Here is a 17,966-nt window from a genome sequence, read left to right as displayed (position 1 = left end):
GTTTGTAACGTTCATGGTGTGGTTGGTGGAGGGAAGAGAGAGATCAAAGAAAAGGTTACCAGGCTATAAAATGATGAGTGAAGGCCAATTGGCAAAAAATAACTGCCAAAGACACTTTCATTGCAAAGAAAAAAAGGACTGTACAGTTTATAATGCATCAACAAAAACTCAGCATCTCTTTAGCCCATTTACCACTGACACCCTTCCATGATATAACTTTGAACATTTAATATTATCTACATGGTGACCACTTTATAACCCCCTAAACTCTTAACCAAATCCAAATCCTTCATTGGCCTCGTGAATCGCAAGAAGCAATCTCTCCTCAAGATGTTGTTTAGAAGGATACTCAGGTAAATCCAACTGGTTGAAACTGCATAAACAAGTAAATGCTTTGTTCAGCTGAGCACTTGCCACAAGCTAATTAAAAGGGCCAAAAATTGAAACATGAAATAGCCAGAAGCAAAGCTATGAAAAATACTCAAATTGGAGACTAACAAATTATTGAGAAAAAAGTAGATGATGAAAGTAGATGATACCAAGTATGTGCAGATGGCAAATGATCAGCGCTGCCGTATGCCTTGTGTATCTGAAACTTTTGTGAGCCTGAAATCCCTTGAAGTGCACTAAAACCTTCTAAAGGCACCTGGAAAAAATGAAAAAGCAATGCTCACACTGCGTCTCATGCAACAATGCAGTAAATGCCATAATACATCGCCAAAATATCTAAAATGTGAACATAATTATGTGATTCCAAAATCAGATCAGATTATGGCCATGTCTCACACCATTCAAGAAGAATTACAAAAATCTGAATTTAGAATCTATTGAATAAGGAAACTAGAAAGCATAGCAAGACAGTAAACTGGAAACCTAGACAATTTTACAACTAAACTCAATACATGCTAAAAAGACCCATGAATTTTGAACCCTTTCCATATGTTCAGAAAGGTGATGCCCCAAGTACACAGTCGCTTCTTTAAATTCCAATGCCAACTTCTAAAACAATGCGAAGGTTTGCGGACATTTTCATAATAGTAAACTAAAGTTAAGATAGTATGTTCCATTTTACAATGAGAAGCCAACTACTTGAATAAACAGGGGAAGAAAAAAAAAAAACACTCCACATGAAGCAGTTATCAACGTGTCCCTAATTGTATCCCAGTTGTATAGAAAACGAAGAAAAAGAATGCAAACTAATACCTTAGAGGTGCCAGTCACAAACTGCAATAGACGAGCTTTATCCTCTTTGCTAAAGCCTTGGGCAACCTCCCAGAACCACTGTATGACAGGAGATGCGGGGCTGTATCCAGAATATTCAGTATTTGCCCTCATGTCATCCACTGAAATACATGAAACAGAAAACTTTGTAAGAATTGCACGCCCCGCAACATAAAGGCAATAGAGAAGAAATAAAAAGTTGACTAGGGAACACACAATCAATATCTGGAAGTCCACTGATCAGTAGTTCCAATTCCTTGTCATTAAAAATGGATATTAGTTCTCTGGGAATCAATTCAGTGAATCCTTCTAAAAATGCATTTATCTGAGGACGAATAGCAGTTGTTAACCGATGCTCCGCAACTAAATCAACATATTGGTGCTTATTTTCCTCTGTAACTTTTATGTTCCGACCACCAGGAATCAGTTCATAGTCTGTCACCTGCATTATGATCAAGAAAGTTAGTATAACAAATGTAAAGCTTAAACAGAAATATTTAGTTCATCCAGGGATATGAAATATTAATTACTTCTGTCCTTTCATATAGTATCAGCTTTTCCTCGTCAGCATCAATGCTGAAAGTAAGGTCTAGCACATCGCTTTTATCATTCTGCAAAAGGATGGGCAAGAAAATGGGGGTGAGAGAGTTAATAACTGGTTGAAAACGTACAAGCGAGCAAGAGACTGAAAGAAAGAGCGTGTGGTCGAAAACATACCTCAAGCATCCACTTGAGATTTTTAAAGTAATCAGGATCAATGGCCTCAATATCATGATAAGTGACCTTAGCCCCCAAAATGTGCTTGTAGAAAGATCGCGTGAAATGAACATCCAATAACTGGCCATCGAAAAGTGCTTTCCCAACCTGCAAAAGTATATGTCAGAATAAACTTCTGACTAAACAATTCAGTCCAACAAAAGCCACTAAATAACTCTGGTACTCACCACTCGCCCAACAAACTTGAAATATGAAAGGTGTTCTGTTTGGTAAACAGAGTTGGGATTCGGCTGAAATGTTGATTCATTGCCCACAGTTGTAAATAGTAGTGCCCCCTTGTCAAAAATAACCCTGGACAACAACTGATACCATTCCCTTGTAAGTCCACCTGCATCAATACCTTCCTCTCCTTGAAAGTGAACTGTCAATCTCCCCTTCAAATCCTGAGTCGATCGCATGCGAAGCTGATTATAAGAATCTTCAAGAATGTATGCCCTTCTTACTGAAATTCTCAGAGGACTGTGATGATGATCATGTTGATGCTTTATTTTTGATCTGAAGTGAGCCCGCTTGTTGTCAAAATCAATAAATCGCGGAACCTTCAGCATAAGTGAGAAGGACTTTTCTAGCAAACCAGGATTTTGACGGATAAAAGCATTTAGCAATTTCCTATGCTTCTCTGAGAACTTCAAAAAAGCAACATGCTTTTCATCAATTTTCAAAGTGGGACCTGAGGTTTTCTGCTGGCCAGCAGATGTACTTGCATCATCAGCCTCAGAAACCGCAGCAACACTAAAGTCATTGCCAGGGCCCGGCTGCCCAGGATGCAACTTCTCACACACGACAAAGAAAGATTCTATGTATGGCAAGATGTTCTGAGTGCCGGCAGGCAGTGGAGGAATTACACCAGATGGCTTAGATGTGGAAGCTTTATATGAAGCCGCCAAATCGGGGGCAGAATCTGAATAGCTCTCTATCTTACTTATGCAAGTGCTCAGCTCAAGCCACAAAGGTTCCAAAGCCGCATTGATGTCCCAAACCTGAGAAAGAGAAACAGTATGCTCCTTTTCTGCAAGAATCTGTGAATCCTTCTCTTTCTCCATCAAAGAGGCAACAAGGGAACTTAATGCCTGCAGAACTCTTAAAATAGCAGCTCCAACAGAAGACATGGTACTGAGTAGTGCTGTCACTGTTTGACCAAACGTGTGCAACTCATTCATAGCAGCTCTAGTCAAATTTCTAACAGCATCTGCCAGCTCAGTAATAAACAGGTTCGAATGGGGAGGAACTATTGCCACCAACTTCTTCATTACCTCCGCTACAAGAGTATATGCATTATCTGACAGCCTGGATTGAAAAGATAAAATGTCAAACTCACAAGTTGTGTATATAATTCAGTAGTAGCTACAAGCCTCAATAATTATCTCCTGATCAGTAATCTTCATAATTAATCATGAATAATGATAAAAGTACAGTTCAAAAAAGGATAAAGAAAGAAAAGAAACGGTCTTAGTAATAAAATGATAAAGCTGCTAGCAAAATAGAAGTTTAATTTCCATACCCTTCTCGTGCAAGCAGTGAGCATAGAAGGCGCAGTTCTGCTTGCGGAAGGTTAAGCAGAGCACTTTCAGTATTGCATTTGTTATTTGAACCAGAAGTTGGTTTGGAGGAATCATCAACCTTATCTGGCGTACCATCTACAACAGAAGTCCCACCAGAATCTGTATTCATCTCAGCGTCTGAAGCTGTAATTTGAGGAGCAGAAGGTTGCTCAGCAACAGAAACCCCAACCCCTGATTTGTCAGACGACTTGCTTTCAGCATTATCAATGATGACCTCCAATAAGTTAAGAAGCTGTAAAAAGAATATTTGGATGAGTGTAAATCTAAATTACTAGTTTCACAGAAAATTAGAAGTGCCCACAAAATAAAATTTCACGCAGATTCTCACCTGTTCAAGATGAGCTATACTTCTGAACAAATAAAGGGGCTGATTCAAGAGGCTCAAAAGCAAAGCAATAGATAGATATCCTTCCTGATGACTTTGATTTGATCCAGTCTCTTCAACAACCATCACAGCTTTGCCACGTGTGTGATCAATATTATCTGGTTCTTGCAGGGCAGAATGAGGCAACCTAAGGTTAAGCAAAATCTTTGCCACATTAGGATGATGTCGAGCCAAATAAGTCAGAGTTTCGAGAATCCGCCGAGATACCAATGGAGGAACACCTATAGAGTAACAGGCAAGACATTAGAAACAACAACTAAATTAGCTGCTAAGGTACAATCCTACTTGTCAAAGGATATGGGTGCTTGATGATTAACAAATTCACAGACGCAAAAAAACATAACATCAACAACGTCTAATACTAATAGACATAGACACTACTAATCAAAATAAGCCACAAATAACAACAACAAAAAAGAGCATCCACAACAAAACTTGGTACCTACTTGGCCTGCCAAAAATTTATGTCTAAAAAAAAAATTGTGGGGAAAGTGAGAGTGAACTGGATGCCATATTAGGGAAGTATAAATTTAGAAGTAATAATAATAATATTTAATATTTGTAGTGCTAATTATACAACAAGAAATATATAAAACATGTTTGCACTTTTGGAAATAATATGCTCCGTGAGTTGAAACTACAAAATTTACTAAGATGGAAACTAAGTTAAAAATCACAATGGAACTTTTTTTTTCCCCAACAGTTGGTCTAACTAATTCAGGGAAAAGAAACCCACCAGTACCCATCATCCACTATCCTATATCACAATATTGCCTTGAGTGTGATAATAACATTCTGACTATACATCTCATTACCACAGCTATATCCTCAAAAGAAAACTTTGAATGATACTGTATACAGTTCCTGAGTACCACTTGATTGGCTAACATTCTCAGTACTAATGCATCATAAAAGAGGTCTTACCAGATTGCGCACGTGAACAAATCACATTACTCTGGCAAGCATAAAGCCGATACGAGGGCTCAGCAGCAGTTGAGTGATCAGCAGACTTTCTTGTATCAAGCATTAGCATGTCCATGAGAATTTTCACAAGAGAATTTCGGGTTTCATTATGAGCACATAAATTCAACAGAAGCTTCTGCAGCTGGCCTTTATACAGAGGCTGCAAAATTGTGTCTATCAGTTTCCAATAAAAAAGGAGAAGGCAAATAAAAAGGAAAATCCCATTACACTCATATTCTACCTGAAAAACGCGGAGTACCCGGATAATTCCATGCAGAGCCTCTGTGTCAACCAAGGGAGCTCCTTCAGCTTCAACTACCTTAGCACCAATAGACCTACGTGAGGCAATGCTTCCCCCAATTCTTTCCAGGCTAGATCCAATGCCTTCACCCGGTCTTGAAGTCTCACCCCTACGGTTTCTAGGATACATACCAAACAAGGTGCGATTATAACGATGGGCAAATCTTTCACGTAACATGTTTGCCTCCGCAACTAGAGCAGGTGTAAGATTGGCAAGTATAGCATCAGATGAAGTTAATAGAACCTGAGCACAAAAACAAAGAACAATTTATTACAGCTTGAATTACACATTTGAATGTGAATTTAACACAGCCCAATGAACCTGAACAGCGTACCTCTTCACGCAAATCTGAAGGAAATGTTGCAATTATTGAGACTGTGTCCATTTCAACTGGTTGACCTTCCAATTCCTGAGATTGATGTAGCCTTTGAGCTTGCTGTTGGGCTAAAACTTCTGCTCTGATATCAGGAGGAAGGGCAGCAAGGAATTCCGGATCAATATCTCCAGCATTTTGTGGCTCAGCACTTGACTGTGGTGCTGCTTGACCCTGTTGTGCTGAGAGAACTTCAGCTCGCAACTCCTCTGGAAGAGCATCCAAGAAAGCAGGATCAATTGCCCCAGAACCAGCGTCACTGTTAAGTTGCTGTTCTGCTGCTGGACCCTCCTGATCAGCCTCCCGGCTAGAATTCTCAGAAACTTCAGTTACACTATGCAGAGAAACATCTCTTGCACTGACAGTGGCAGAATTCCCGAAAGAGACATTTGTTCTTCTTCCTCGAGCTGCCTGTGAATCACCCAGTGGCATTCTATCAGCAGAACCTTGCCTCTCTGCACCATCATCATGACCATCAGCACTCCCAATTTCAACATCAAGGCTACGAAGGCTCTCCCCTAAAGTTGCTCCACTTCCACCACTTTCCTGGCTCACAGCTTCTACATCCCGAACAGCTGCATCATTGTGTTCAAACTGCATCTCAACGGACTGTGGATGCATGCTAGACATGTCCATTTCTTGTACAGATTCACTCACTGTAGTTGGTCTCAGATCAGCATTGCCAGAGTTATCAATTGTATCAGGAGGAGGCGAATTTCCACTTTCAATATTGACATTGTTTTCAACGGGCATTTCAGGCCTTACACCTGTTTCTGATTCTTGTAACTCTACAGTTTCACCTTTGTTCTGAGAATCCACTGATTTTGTATTATTCTCTTCAGAAGGCTTGTCAGGCGTTGGTCGCCTCAATTGGGACACAAGCAAATCCTCAAGTCCATGTGGCACTGCACTTGCATTTGATCCACCACCTTGCTGGTTATCATCCATCCACAAGTTCAAGCGGTGTCCATGGCGCCCATTCCTCAGTGATCGGAAAATATTATCCAATCTTGAAGACGTGACCTCTGAGTTTATATCTGGTAAGACCACATCACGGGCATTATCTGGAAGTCAGGAACCCAATCAGAGGAGAAAACAAATAGAATAATGTACAATAGCAGTTAAGGCACATTAAAAGCATTTAAGCATATATACCTGATTGCCTAGGCGGGGCTGACGACAGCGACAAAGGTCCAACCAGAAGAGGATGCCTTGATGGAGCTGCATTCTCACCCGTTCTGCCCAGAAGACTGTAAATAGAAGTAGTGCGCCCTTGACGCCTAGAACCAAAAACCTCAACTGGCATCACATGAAGTGTTTCATTGGGAAAACCGTGATCTCTACCAAAAACCTCAATATGGTCAAAAACGTTAATCCCATTTATGCCTTCCTCCAGCCTCAGTATAACTCCATCCTCCTCATCCTCCTCATCTTCATCATCTTCCTCTAATACTTCCTCATCAAACTCATCATCGTCCATCTCATGATCATCTTGATCAGTGTCAGGATGTGGCAGGTGATGGACTTCATCTTCAAGATCATTATGCTCCTCATCGTCCTCGTCTTCATCGTCATCTACTTCATCTCCATCATCCTCAGACATATCCTCATCATCATCATCATCAGAGTCGTCATCAAGATTTTCTTGCTCATGAGGCTGTATTTCAAACCTTATACCCATAGTATCAATGCCATTTTCAAGACCCCTTGTTTCCTCCGAATTTTCATTCATGTAGTCTTCTTCATTAGCAGGAGCAAAACCTCCATCAAGATCTTGGTCATGTTCCATATCATCTGTGACAGCTTCAGAACCACCAAAAGACTGGACCGCATTAAAAGACTCAATGTGCTCGGCTGGTGCAGAATCATGATGGGACTGGGATGGTGTTTCCATAGATTGGGATCTCTCACCAATATTATCTGCCATTCCAGATTGATTATGATCAGGAGGTTTTGTAGAATTGTCACCCTTACCAGCATTTGAGTCAGCAGAATGGACATGTTCTTTGGTTACTAACTCTAGAGCTTTGAGAAGACCGGTAACAACTTTAGGCGAGTCAGCATGATCCAGGTCCAGCACTTGGAGGCATCGAGTCAATGATCCGACCAGACCAGCATCTATAAAAGTGGCAGAAGCTTCCGCAGAAATGTATGAACCAGTAGGAGTACGAGCAGCCAGAACATCATTAAGCAGATCACAAAAGGCTTGTATTTCATTGTCAGGTGGCCGGAAACCATTGCATGAGTCAACAAAATCATTAAAAATATAACTGATTTCGGTAAAAACTCTCTTCCTTGCCTCAGAAGAACGAACACATGATGCAACCAAAAACTGGCTAGCCCTGCTTGCTAATTTGTGCCTCCAATCACCATCTGCTTTCTTTTCCTTCTTGGCACTGCGTGAGTATGGAAGAAACTTATAAAGAACATGGTGAAATATTCCACCAGTGCATACAGCAGTAGGACCCTTTTGACTAGGGGCCCTGCAACTACCAATTTCAGCATCTTTCCGAAGCAGAACATGAGCAGATGAAGCATACATCAATAAGATCTCTGTCAGAAGCTTCAAAACAAAAACAACCTTTGCAAGAGATGCAGGAGCCTCTTGGGTACCAGCTTCGTTATCTTCAGACACCGAGGCAATAGCTTTTCCCTTCCCTTTAATAGCAGCAACATCAATTTCCATGTCAGTTGAAGATGGTGTATCATGGAGAACATCAACGACAACATTATCTTTAGAAGGAGGTACATAAGTGCACACAGAATCTAGAAGAAGCTCAATCACACACACAAAACTCTGGGGATACTTTCTATGAACTTTTGCAGTCTTCGAATTTGAATCATGAACCTTGCCATGTCCATTCCCAGACGCTACTGAATTTAAATTACCCAGAGCAGCTTTACCATCAGCCATCAGTGTTTTTTCTTTGTCCAAAGATTTATCCTTCTCCTTTTCCTTTTCTTTGCTTTTATCTTTGTCACGATCTTTCAGCAAAACAATGTAAGGCCTTTCACCAACCATGTCAACTTGACAAATAGACTGAGCAGCACGCATAAATATCACAGGATCCCGAGAAATGGCAGAACTTAGACTTGATAAAAAATTGCGGGGAGAAACCCTACCATTGGAATGCCTGTTGGCAGCAGCCACAAGGTTGTGCCTTATCTCAAATTCCATTGCCTGCTGAAGAGTTTGAGGATCTTCAAGAACATGGCGGATAATGGTAGCAGCAATATTGTCAAACCCAGGAAAGAGGCTACTTGTCGGCAAAGAAAGCAATAAACTTAAACCCCCAGCATCAAGAAAATGAACCGCAACAGCATGAGTTTTGGTGAGAGTAGAGCAAAGCTGCAGAACAGCATGCATTGTTTCGGAAGGAAGCTGGTTCCTTATACAAGAACAAGCAATCTCGATAAGCCTCTTCTGATCTTTTACTTCTATATGCTTTGAAGATACTCCCAATGCAGACTGCAACTTATTTTGCTTATCCTCATCAATGCTAAGTGATGTTTGCTGGCTACCGACACCATCCTTCTTCAACTGCTCTGAAATTTCAGAATTCAGTTTTTGATCCACCTGCAACAGCCGGTCGATAGCAAGAAAAGCTGTTGTTACCCACCTTGGAACTTCACGTTTCTCCCTACCAACTGAACCAGAATCCCATTGGGAAAGTAGATCTGATGCAACTTTCACAAGACCATTCTTTGAGGCAATTTCTCGTGCAACTGCATCTTCTTGAAGAATCAAAGCAAGAACATGAAAAAGAGCAGATAGTAAGGTACTGTTTCCACTGTCAAAAATCAAACTAGATTCTTTTATCCGATCAACAATGAACGAAATGATATTAGGCCGATATTGACCATCATTTTGGGAGCATATCATCACAAGTAGGTCTCGAACTGGAAAAGCTAGAGGTTCCTTCATCTGCAGAAGCTTTGTGCATGTAGATAACAACTCCTCAACAGGAGGAAGTTGGACCATCTCCTCTTCAAGCTGCGGAGCATTGTCATTTGCACCAGCTTCCTTAGTGTCTGATTCAGGATTACCCAAAGACATGGCAAGTGCACGAGCGAGTTCATCGTCTTCTTGAATCTCCTCTGGATGGGAAAACAACCACTCCATAGCCAACTCCACACTATTTGATCCAACTTGCCTCAGAGCTTCTTCTGCCCTAGACCTGGAAAAGCCCATCTCTACAATTGTAGAAATAGTTGTCTCATTAGGAGGCGGGCCAGTAATACGGGCACTGGAGCTGCTACTAACATTCTTCACTTCAACCCCAGAATATATGTGTCTGATTATAGAAATAACAGCACTAATAAAATCATAACTACAATCAACAAACTGTGGATGAGTCCAGAGAGGAAGAATTGCCTTCAGCACCATAGATTGGAGGACCTTTACAAAAGTCTCAGCATCGCGTGGAAAAGGAATATTTCCATTTGCCAGGGGTTGTGCTAGCAAGTGTTTTGTAAAAGGAGATAATATGAAAGAAGATGTTACCAGGTGGTCCATAAGTTTTCCATAGCTAGCTAAAGGACCATAAATCCATGAATGGTCAGTATCTTCCCTTTCATCCTGCTTTGCATTCCCATCATCCGTTTCCATGGGAGATGCAGGAGCCCTAACTGTGAAGAGCAATTGACTTGTAGCTTCAAATGTTTTCAAAACTGACTGGACAACTCCATGTCCATATAAGCAATTTAGCAAAACAGCATTACATGAATCTGGTCTCTCCAGTAGACTGACATCAATGAAATCAATAACTTTACCAAAGTACCGACATTTAGTCGATATGGAAGCCTCAGATCCAGAAGAATTTGCATGCCCTTCAAAGTTCAAGTGATCGAATGCAATGGACGCAAAAGTAGAAGCCACCGATTTTGCAGAAGGGGAAACATTCACAACATCATCCCGTCGACGAGATGGTAGCGACATGACCTTCCCCAGCTCCTGAAACAGATGAGTAATGTGAAAAGAAAGTGATCTTACCATATCACAGCAAGAAGTATAATAGGACCTCTGCTGGTCATGCTCCTTTCTATTAAGAGGACCAACAGCATCTGAAGACCCAGAAGGGTGGAATTGCTGACTGGATCCAATCCGAAGATTCGAAGGACCATCAGAATGTGTTCTTTGTTGAGAACTGGCACGACCGAGGTCGCGATATAGGCTAATAAGGTCTAGAAACTGGGATTCAATGCTCCACCCAGATGTCCTTCTTCTGAGAAGTGGATCAAGGAACTGCCTAAAAGAGTTGAACCTGTGCTCTTCAGTTTCACTTGTATTTGTTTCTGACTGTGGTGACTCAGTGGTAGTAGAACCAGCACTGTCATCCACCACCTCAGACTTGGTATCTTCTAGAAGAGCAATCTGCCACAAAACTTCACGATGGACCCGCCCTATATCTTCAACAACATCCTTGCTACCATTTCCAAATTCAGTAAGCAATGCCGTTACCCAGCGGTTGTCCTTTGAGGCAGCAATAAATAAAAGGAACTCAACAAGAAACAGAGAAGAAAAGATTCCACCATCTGAGGCCATCCTAGGTTCCAACAAAAAGGACCCTGAAACTGCCCCAAATCCAGACAAAGCTTTCTTTAGGTGGTCCCTGAGGGAGGAGCAGAATGCACGGGCAAGTGCAGCAGAGTGATGTTGAGTGAAACCCTTGAAAACCATGGTACTGTGCAAAGCAATCGACATCCCATCAGACGATTGAACAATAGTGGGTTGTAATAGAAGCTTCAGTAAAGCATCAATTCCTGACTTCTCAACAAACAACCGACATGTTTCGGAATTCTCCATTGTTCTGTGGACCAGTACCATCAAATGAAAGATGGATAATTGAATGAACTGCTCATCACTGATCCCATCTGCAGCTGAATCAGCAGAACCGACCAGACAGCAATGACCTTCATTTTCTTTGTCTTCAGAATCCATTTCCATAGCAGTACTCCCATTTGCCTTTCCTGCTGCTCCTGTGCTGTGACTATCAGTGAAGGAAGCAATTTTATCAATGATTTCAACGATAATATCAACACCAGTACTTCTTAGTGATGATACATGGCGCAAAAGCTCTTCCACTGCATTTGCCAAAGGAACAATAGCTTCATTCATCGCCACAACATATTTCTTGCTGGTGAAGATGTCAACAAGAAAGCGTAATGCTGACCTTTCCTTCACAGCCTCCAAGCCTTTGGCATTAAGACAAATAGCACCAAGACCATTAGGTACACATGTAAGAGCCTTTGCAGATGGATGAACTCCCGCTACAACTGAAGATATAAATGCATCTGGAAGCCCCATTTCATGCAAAGCAGAAAAGCAAGTTGGGTCTTTGTGGATAGTTTCACTCAAAACAGTCACAGCAGAGTAATATATGTCACCACCAAATTTTTCTACATTTGCAAATATCAGAGAAAGAGTTGCAGGTAAAGAACTGTCATGGGAGTGTTGCGCTCTGGTGGAATTCCCAGCAGCATACGTAGCAGACCCAAGTGCCTTCAACGAAGCTTTAATGAGCCTCTTCTGTGAGTACAACTGGTCATCACTGTATCTTGAGCATTCGCCAGTGACCATTGAATTATCATTATCCCCAGCCAAACCAATAACCCGGTGTACCTCTATCTGTAGTCTCTGAGCCAAAAGTTCAACTCCCCCCAACTCTTTAAAAAGAGAAACAGCTGAACTACTGTAATCCATGAGCTTTTGTAGAGTTTTGACAGCAAAACAGACTAGATGCAAGTGCGAAGGATCAGAATCCTCCAAAAGAGGCAAGAATGTTGGAACCATGCCTGAACCTCTGACATTACTCCCCGTAGTTGATGATGAAACCACATGGAGCAAATAGAACTGAAGAAGGGCTTCAACAAAAGCAAGTGAAGTTGGATCATTGGAGTTTTTAAGTGATAAAACAGCTCTCTGGAGCACATTCAGGAGTATCATACGATTGCCCCCCGCAAAACTGATACTGGATGCACTCAAGATTCGTGCCCGCTCATGAGATGCTGAATATGCGGCTAGCTGAGCTCCCAAGGCAAGCATTGCTTGGGTTCTGATGGTTCCAGAAACTGATTCTTCAGACCGGACAATTCTGATTAGTTCATTTGTATACTCTGGCTCATTAGCAAAGAAGGAAACAAGTTCTTCATGAGCATCACTAGACTGAACGAGCACAATAAACGCAAGAAGGCAAATCCTGCTGTACAGCCTACATATTCTCGGAGAACGGAAAGCACGAGCATATCTGATTCTAGTCAGCAGTGAGAACCGGAGATCAGAAGGTACCCTGTACTCCTCTATACATCGTTTCATCATCTTCAAATCATCCTCCTTCTGCAAATGCAGATCTGGCATATGTATAACCCCCAAACTGGAAGAATTATTTACATTGCTAGAGCTTTCCTCTGTACTTTGGGCATTCCCATGCACTTCAAAATAGAGTGTAGAACCCATTCGACACTGAGACTTGTCAGAATCATTTTCTACATCAGATGGGAACAAATTCAGCCCGTCATCTTGGGTAGTCTCGTTTGCAATGACACATGAATATAAACCCAATCCCTCTTCCTTGCTTCCCCAGCCCTGTGCCAAAGACAGGAGATATGTGTTTACAGAACCGCAACCAATCATCTTCCCACTAGCGTGCAGCTTGGAGGGGTTTATTTTCACTAGTGCAGAAAGTGTTTCTAATGCAGCTATAAGGACCTCAGGATCTGTTGATGCAAGTAGGAGCTTGAAATGCTGAAAAGGAGAGAATATTGCTCTACATTAAAGAGACACATGCACAAAATAATGGCACCGGCAGCTAAATCAGACTAAAAAAGCAAATGCATGGATATAGTTTCACAATAAGCTGAGATACAAACAAAAATTCCTTGCTCCAAGAACAGCATACCTCTAAGCCATCAAATGAACTCTTGTTATGGCAATTTTCTAAAATTGTTTGCATCACTCTCAAAATTTGTAGTACTGCATGCTTTGGAAATGGACTATCATCTTCTAAGATTTTATCTGACAAGAGTAGGTCATTTCTACAAGACAAGTATGTCTTGAAATATGTATCAAAATGCAGAAAAAGCGGCCTCCAATGGTGAAAATTACCCTGAAGTCAAAGCACCGTATTAGTGACAGGATAAAAAGAATAACAAATTTTACACAGAAAAGTAGGAAGCTACCACCTTACTGTACTCCCAACGGAAACCGGAAAGAGGTATTGCTATATCTTGTAATGGACACTGTATCACCTTATTGATAAAGGCTTTGATCTTAGGAGGCTGAAACCAACAAAATACGGTAAAAAAGTGTCCCACCATTAAATAGTCAGGAAGGAAGAAAATGTAGTTGAGAAAACTAAGCTATGTATAACATAAAGTGATAATCCTCAACAAAGGAGAAGAAATATCTCCCTCCGCATGCAAAATTTCACAACCCTAAAAAAGCAGATATTTAACTCTGAAACATTACTTGAATACATATAGAGATAAATTTAACCACCAACGCACTCGAATTTGAAAATTGGCATCAGTGAAATTTTATCCCAGAGACAAAATCCAGTTATGAGCTTAAAGGAGGCCCAATTAACCACACCACGCAAACAAATATGGAAAAACAGAAAAGATCAGCAAAAAAACAATAAGGAAAGCATTAAACTTATAGATATAGGAAAACCACCAAAAGAACTATAAAAAAATAATTTAACCCCCACATTAAAATTTTAAAATAAAATAAATATTTTATAAAATAAAAAAACCTTGTTTCTCATAAATCAAATTAACAGCTAAACGGAGGTTTTTCTTCATGAAGGGCATTGTGCAGAATAGATATTGCTTTGCTCCACACGAAAAGTTAAGTTGCTTAAGGCATACGACTATGAAAAATTAGAGGCAAGAACCTTCCTTCCAATAACATATTTTCACACTTTGGACTGCTGCATTTAGGCAATGGTATGAACCCAATGATTCTACTGAAATTGATCAGATTAAGTATATAAATCATGCGTGATTTCCAGCATCCCACAGTAGAGATCTGGGTGAGTAAACTGATAAACAAAAGTTGACCATAAAATAAATGAATGTTAAGCCACCCTGGAGTGCCCCAGCTTTCTAATTTATTTATCGACCACACTATTTGGAGCTTCACATGTTCAGGCAAAAATGGTTGTTCGTCTAAACTCGTTCTACAGTTTCACTTATCAGTAAAGCCATACAAAGACTCTGCATTTTCAACTAACTCAGCCTAGAAATGATACCACTAGTAACTTGTGGTGCATCTTAAACCAATAGACAGGAACAAACTTCTTTATTTCAAAACTTATGTTAATACAGTCCGTACATTATTTTTACATATACATAAAGGTAAATATAGGTAAAGTATACAGAACATATGGGAACAGAGAGCAACTGGGCAACATTACAACAAAACATGTGTAGAACATATAATTCTGGTGCCGTATTCAAACCAGATATAGATCAAATACACTGTTCTTCAACACCCAACATGTATCTGATTTTAGACAAGTATATCCACATTTAGGGAAAAGAAATAACATGCATCCAATACTGACTATAGAGTATACCACTTGGGCTACGACGTAATTGCTTTTGTATAGTACCCAGACATAAAAGTAAATCCAAATAATTTCAGAATATGCTCTAACTATCATATAAATAAAATAATCTTCTTATTATTGCATTGTATAACCACAGAATATTTCATAATTCAGAAAAAATGAATGCAACTGTACATGATTAACTTCAATTGCTAGTGTATCCCAAGCATTCAGTGTTGTAATTTCAAATATTGTTGTACCAGGATACCCAATAGCATACTATATCCATATCGCACACAATGTATCCATGCTTCCTAGACCCCAAAAAGGTATAACAAAACTGACAAAATCAGAAAGTCTAGATTGAAAAAGAAAAATTAAGAATACGCTGCTGGTCATTAGTCATAGAATATCAACAGTAAAAAATTAAAAAAAAACACCAAATTAAAACTAAGAGTCTCGCCACATACTATAAAATAAAAAACAGTACTACTAATAATAATAATAATAAAGCAATCCCTCTATTAGAGGAAGTATAAAATAAGCAGTAACTCAGTGGGTTACCTATGTAAGAAATTTTAAGCGTTGAAAGTTCACTTGTGCACCATCAGACAAACAACCAAATAATTCTTAAGAATAACCCTAATGAAAACTACGCACCAAACCAATTCTAAGGATGAAAATCACATATCTTTCAGGCCCCATACAACCTCAACTTAATTAAATCTAAGCATTTGGATCGAAAAGTGGTCAAGACAACCCTGATGGGCCATCTCCAATCAGTAACCTTGATGATTGAGATAAAACCCTAATCTTTAAAGCACAAAATTCAAAACTTTGCACAATACAACAGAAAACACTCAATGTAAAATTAAAGTAAACTAAACTAAGAGAAGAGTGAGAGAGAAACTCACAGGCTCAGAGTCGAGTTTGATGGACGGCCCGAGAGCACCGTCGGCGGACAGAAGTTGACGAATCCTCGATGGCAAGTTTGATCTTAGGGTTGTCATATTTTCACCTCAGCTTCTCTACTTTAAACTATTCCAAACCCCCAAAACCCAAACACAGAAAAAGAAAACATATGAAAACCCACGAAAACAAAAAGATAATCAAAAGCAAACAGAAACGAAATCGGAGATTAGACTAAACCATGAACCCCTAAAAGAAACGAAACCATAAATTTCAATCTTTGATTGAAAAAGTAGATCAGGTATACACACACCGATAGATATAGAGAGAGAAAGAGGGGAGAGGAGTACCTGAGAGAGGAGAGAGAGACGGAGGCGACGGATGCATACACATCCGAAGGCCAAAGGCCGAAAGGCCGTACGGAGCAGACCGGAGAAAAAGGGCGAGAGATTTGAAGAGAGAGAAGCGAAACCCCAAACTCGAAGCGAAGAAGAAGAGAAGAGAACAGAAGAGAGAGGTTGTGGGGTTTGTATTTGTATTGTTTTAGGCTGTGTGTGTAGGTCTCGCTCTCTTCTTTAGTTGTTTTGTTTTAGTATTTTATTCTTGTTTTTTTCGATATTTTTTTCAAGCCCTTGGAAAACAAGAAAAGAGAGTTTTTATAAATTATATGAGTGAAGAATGAGATATTAAATTAATTAATTAAAAATATAAAAATATTAATAAATAAAAAAAGAGAAACACGCAATCCATTGGACTAGAGGCTTGTACAGAGTATAGGGCTTTTTTCTCCCTCTTTAGTTTAAGTTTTGAGATTTAGGGTTAATGCGGACCTATACATCCTCGTAATTTGTTGGCTTTATGATATAACCAAAAATTTAGTAAATTTTGGATTTGATCATATCCAAATCAACGAAGATTTACATGGTACTAATTCGGTGTCCCTACTCTTTATTTTCTTTTCTTTTCATCATTTTTGTTACATTAGAAAAACATTGGAATTCCTATTTTTCTTTTAAATTGTTACAATTCTTAAAAAATTCTAAAGTCTTAAATAGATTGTTTTAACATATTAAATATTTTTGCTTCTCACATAATGGGACAAACCGAAATTGAGAAGGGCGGAGTTATCATTCAAATCAACTGAAAAAACGGCATCCTAAGTAAAATCAGAATGTGTCCCGAATATAATTTTCAATTTTTTTGTTTTCAATCAAAACAATTCATCTCAAATCCTAAATCTTAAAGAAATTATTTACATAGATATAATATGTTTTCTTCCTACAAACAAAAAAAATTAAAAGAAAAAAAAAGGTTTGTGTTGGTGATTAATTTGATTATCCGCCCTCCAGTTAGATCGTTATGGCCTCGGTGTGAATCGGGACTTTATTCTGTTGTTCTTTCTTGTTGTATTGTTCCTCATCATTAAAAAAAAAATTGATTATCCAAAAATTTTAATCTTATCGTAAGTTTGAATATTAGAATTCTCTTTGCATTCTTAACATGTGGTTAGAGCATAATTTAATTGGCAAACACTATAATCTTTTTAATTCAAATCTCTCTCCAAACGTTGCAATTGATTAAAGAAATGCACACAATTGAATAGAATTCTCGTTCCACTCTTGATAAGTATCATATTTTTATACAGTTATTGGGTTAAGTGTGGCTCAATTAATTCACAATTTGGGAAGGAATTTTTTGGAAGAACTATAAACAGCCGGTCAATCAGCTTGTGATATTTTTTTTCATTGTTTCTTGTTTTGTTTTGGGTTCACGCGATTTCAAATTTTCTTTGGGTATGTTTTGGTTTTCATTGATGCACAAAGAATTGGGTAACTTTTTTAAAATTAAAAAAAAAACAGAAAGAGACTTCATTGACTAAATGGTGAAATTAGGTTTTTCTGTGAGTGAGCCTATAAATAGGCTA

General features: G+C 39.4%; 1 protein-coding gene across 2 annotated transcripts; it reads right to left on the bottom strand.

Moving 5' to 3' along the window:
• Window positions 1-74: 74 nt before the first annotated feature.
• Window positions 75-16,605, bottom strand: LOC110772083 (E3 ubiquitin-protein ligase UPL2). Of its 2 annotated transcripts, none has more exons than XM_021976465.2 (17): window positions 16,393-16,605; window positions 16,048-16,171; window positions 13,764-13,859; window positions 13,481-13,687; window positions 6,738-13,326; window positions 5,544-6,646; window positions 5,150-5,452; window positions 4,870-5,068; window positions 3,889-4,166; window positions 3,500-3,792; window positions 2,166-3,285; window positions 1,939-2,085; window positions 1,752-1,832; window positions 1,438-1,663; window positions 1,204-1,343; window positions 540-646; window positions 75-373 (listed from the first exon to the last, which is right to left on the bottom strand). In XM_021976465.2, the coding sequence occupies exons 2-17, from the start codon at window positions 16,141-16,143 to the stop codon at window positions 271-273; spliced, it is 11,088 nt and encodes a 3,695-aa protein (XP_021832157.1). In that variant the 5' UTR covers window positions 16,144-16,171; window positions 16,393-16,605; the 3' UTR covers window positions 75-270. The 2 variants fall into 2 exon arrangements, with proteins under 2 accessions (XP_021832157.1, XP_021832158.1); XM_021976466.2 differs by having other exon boundaries at window positions 5,544-6,619.
• Between the last annotated feature and the right edge of the window lie 1,361 nt (window positions 16,606-17,966).

This window comes from Prunus avium, chromosome 1 (genome assembly GCF_965620075.1).
Source record: "Prunus avium chromosome 1, drPruAviu1.hap1.1, whole genome shotgun sequence".
Taxonomy (NCBI): domain Eukaryota; kingdom Viridiplantae; phylum Streptophyta; class Magnoliopsida; order Rosales; family Rosaceae; genus Prunus; species Prunus avium.
This window is presented reverse-complemented; position numbering and strand designations above follow the sequence as displayed.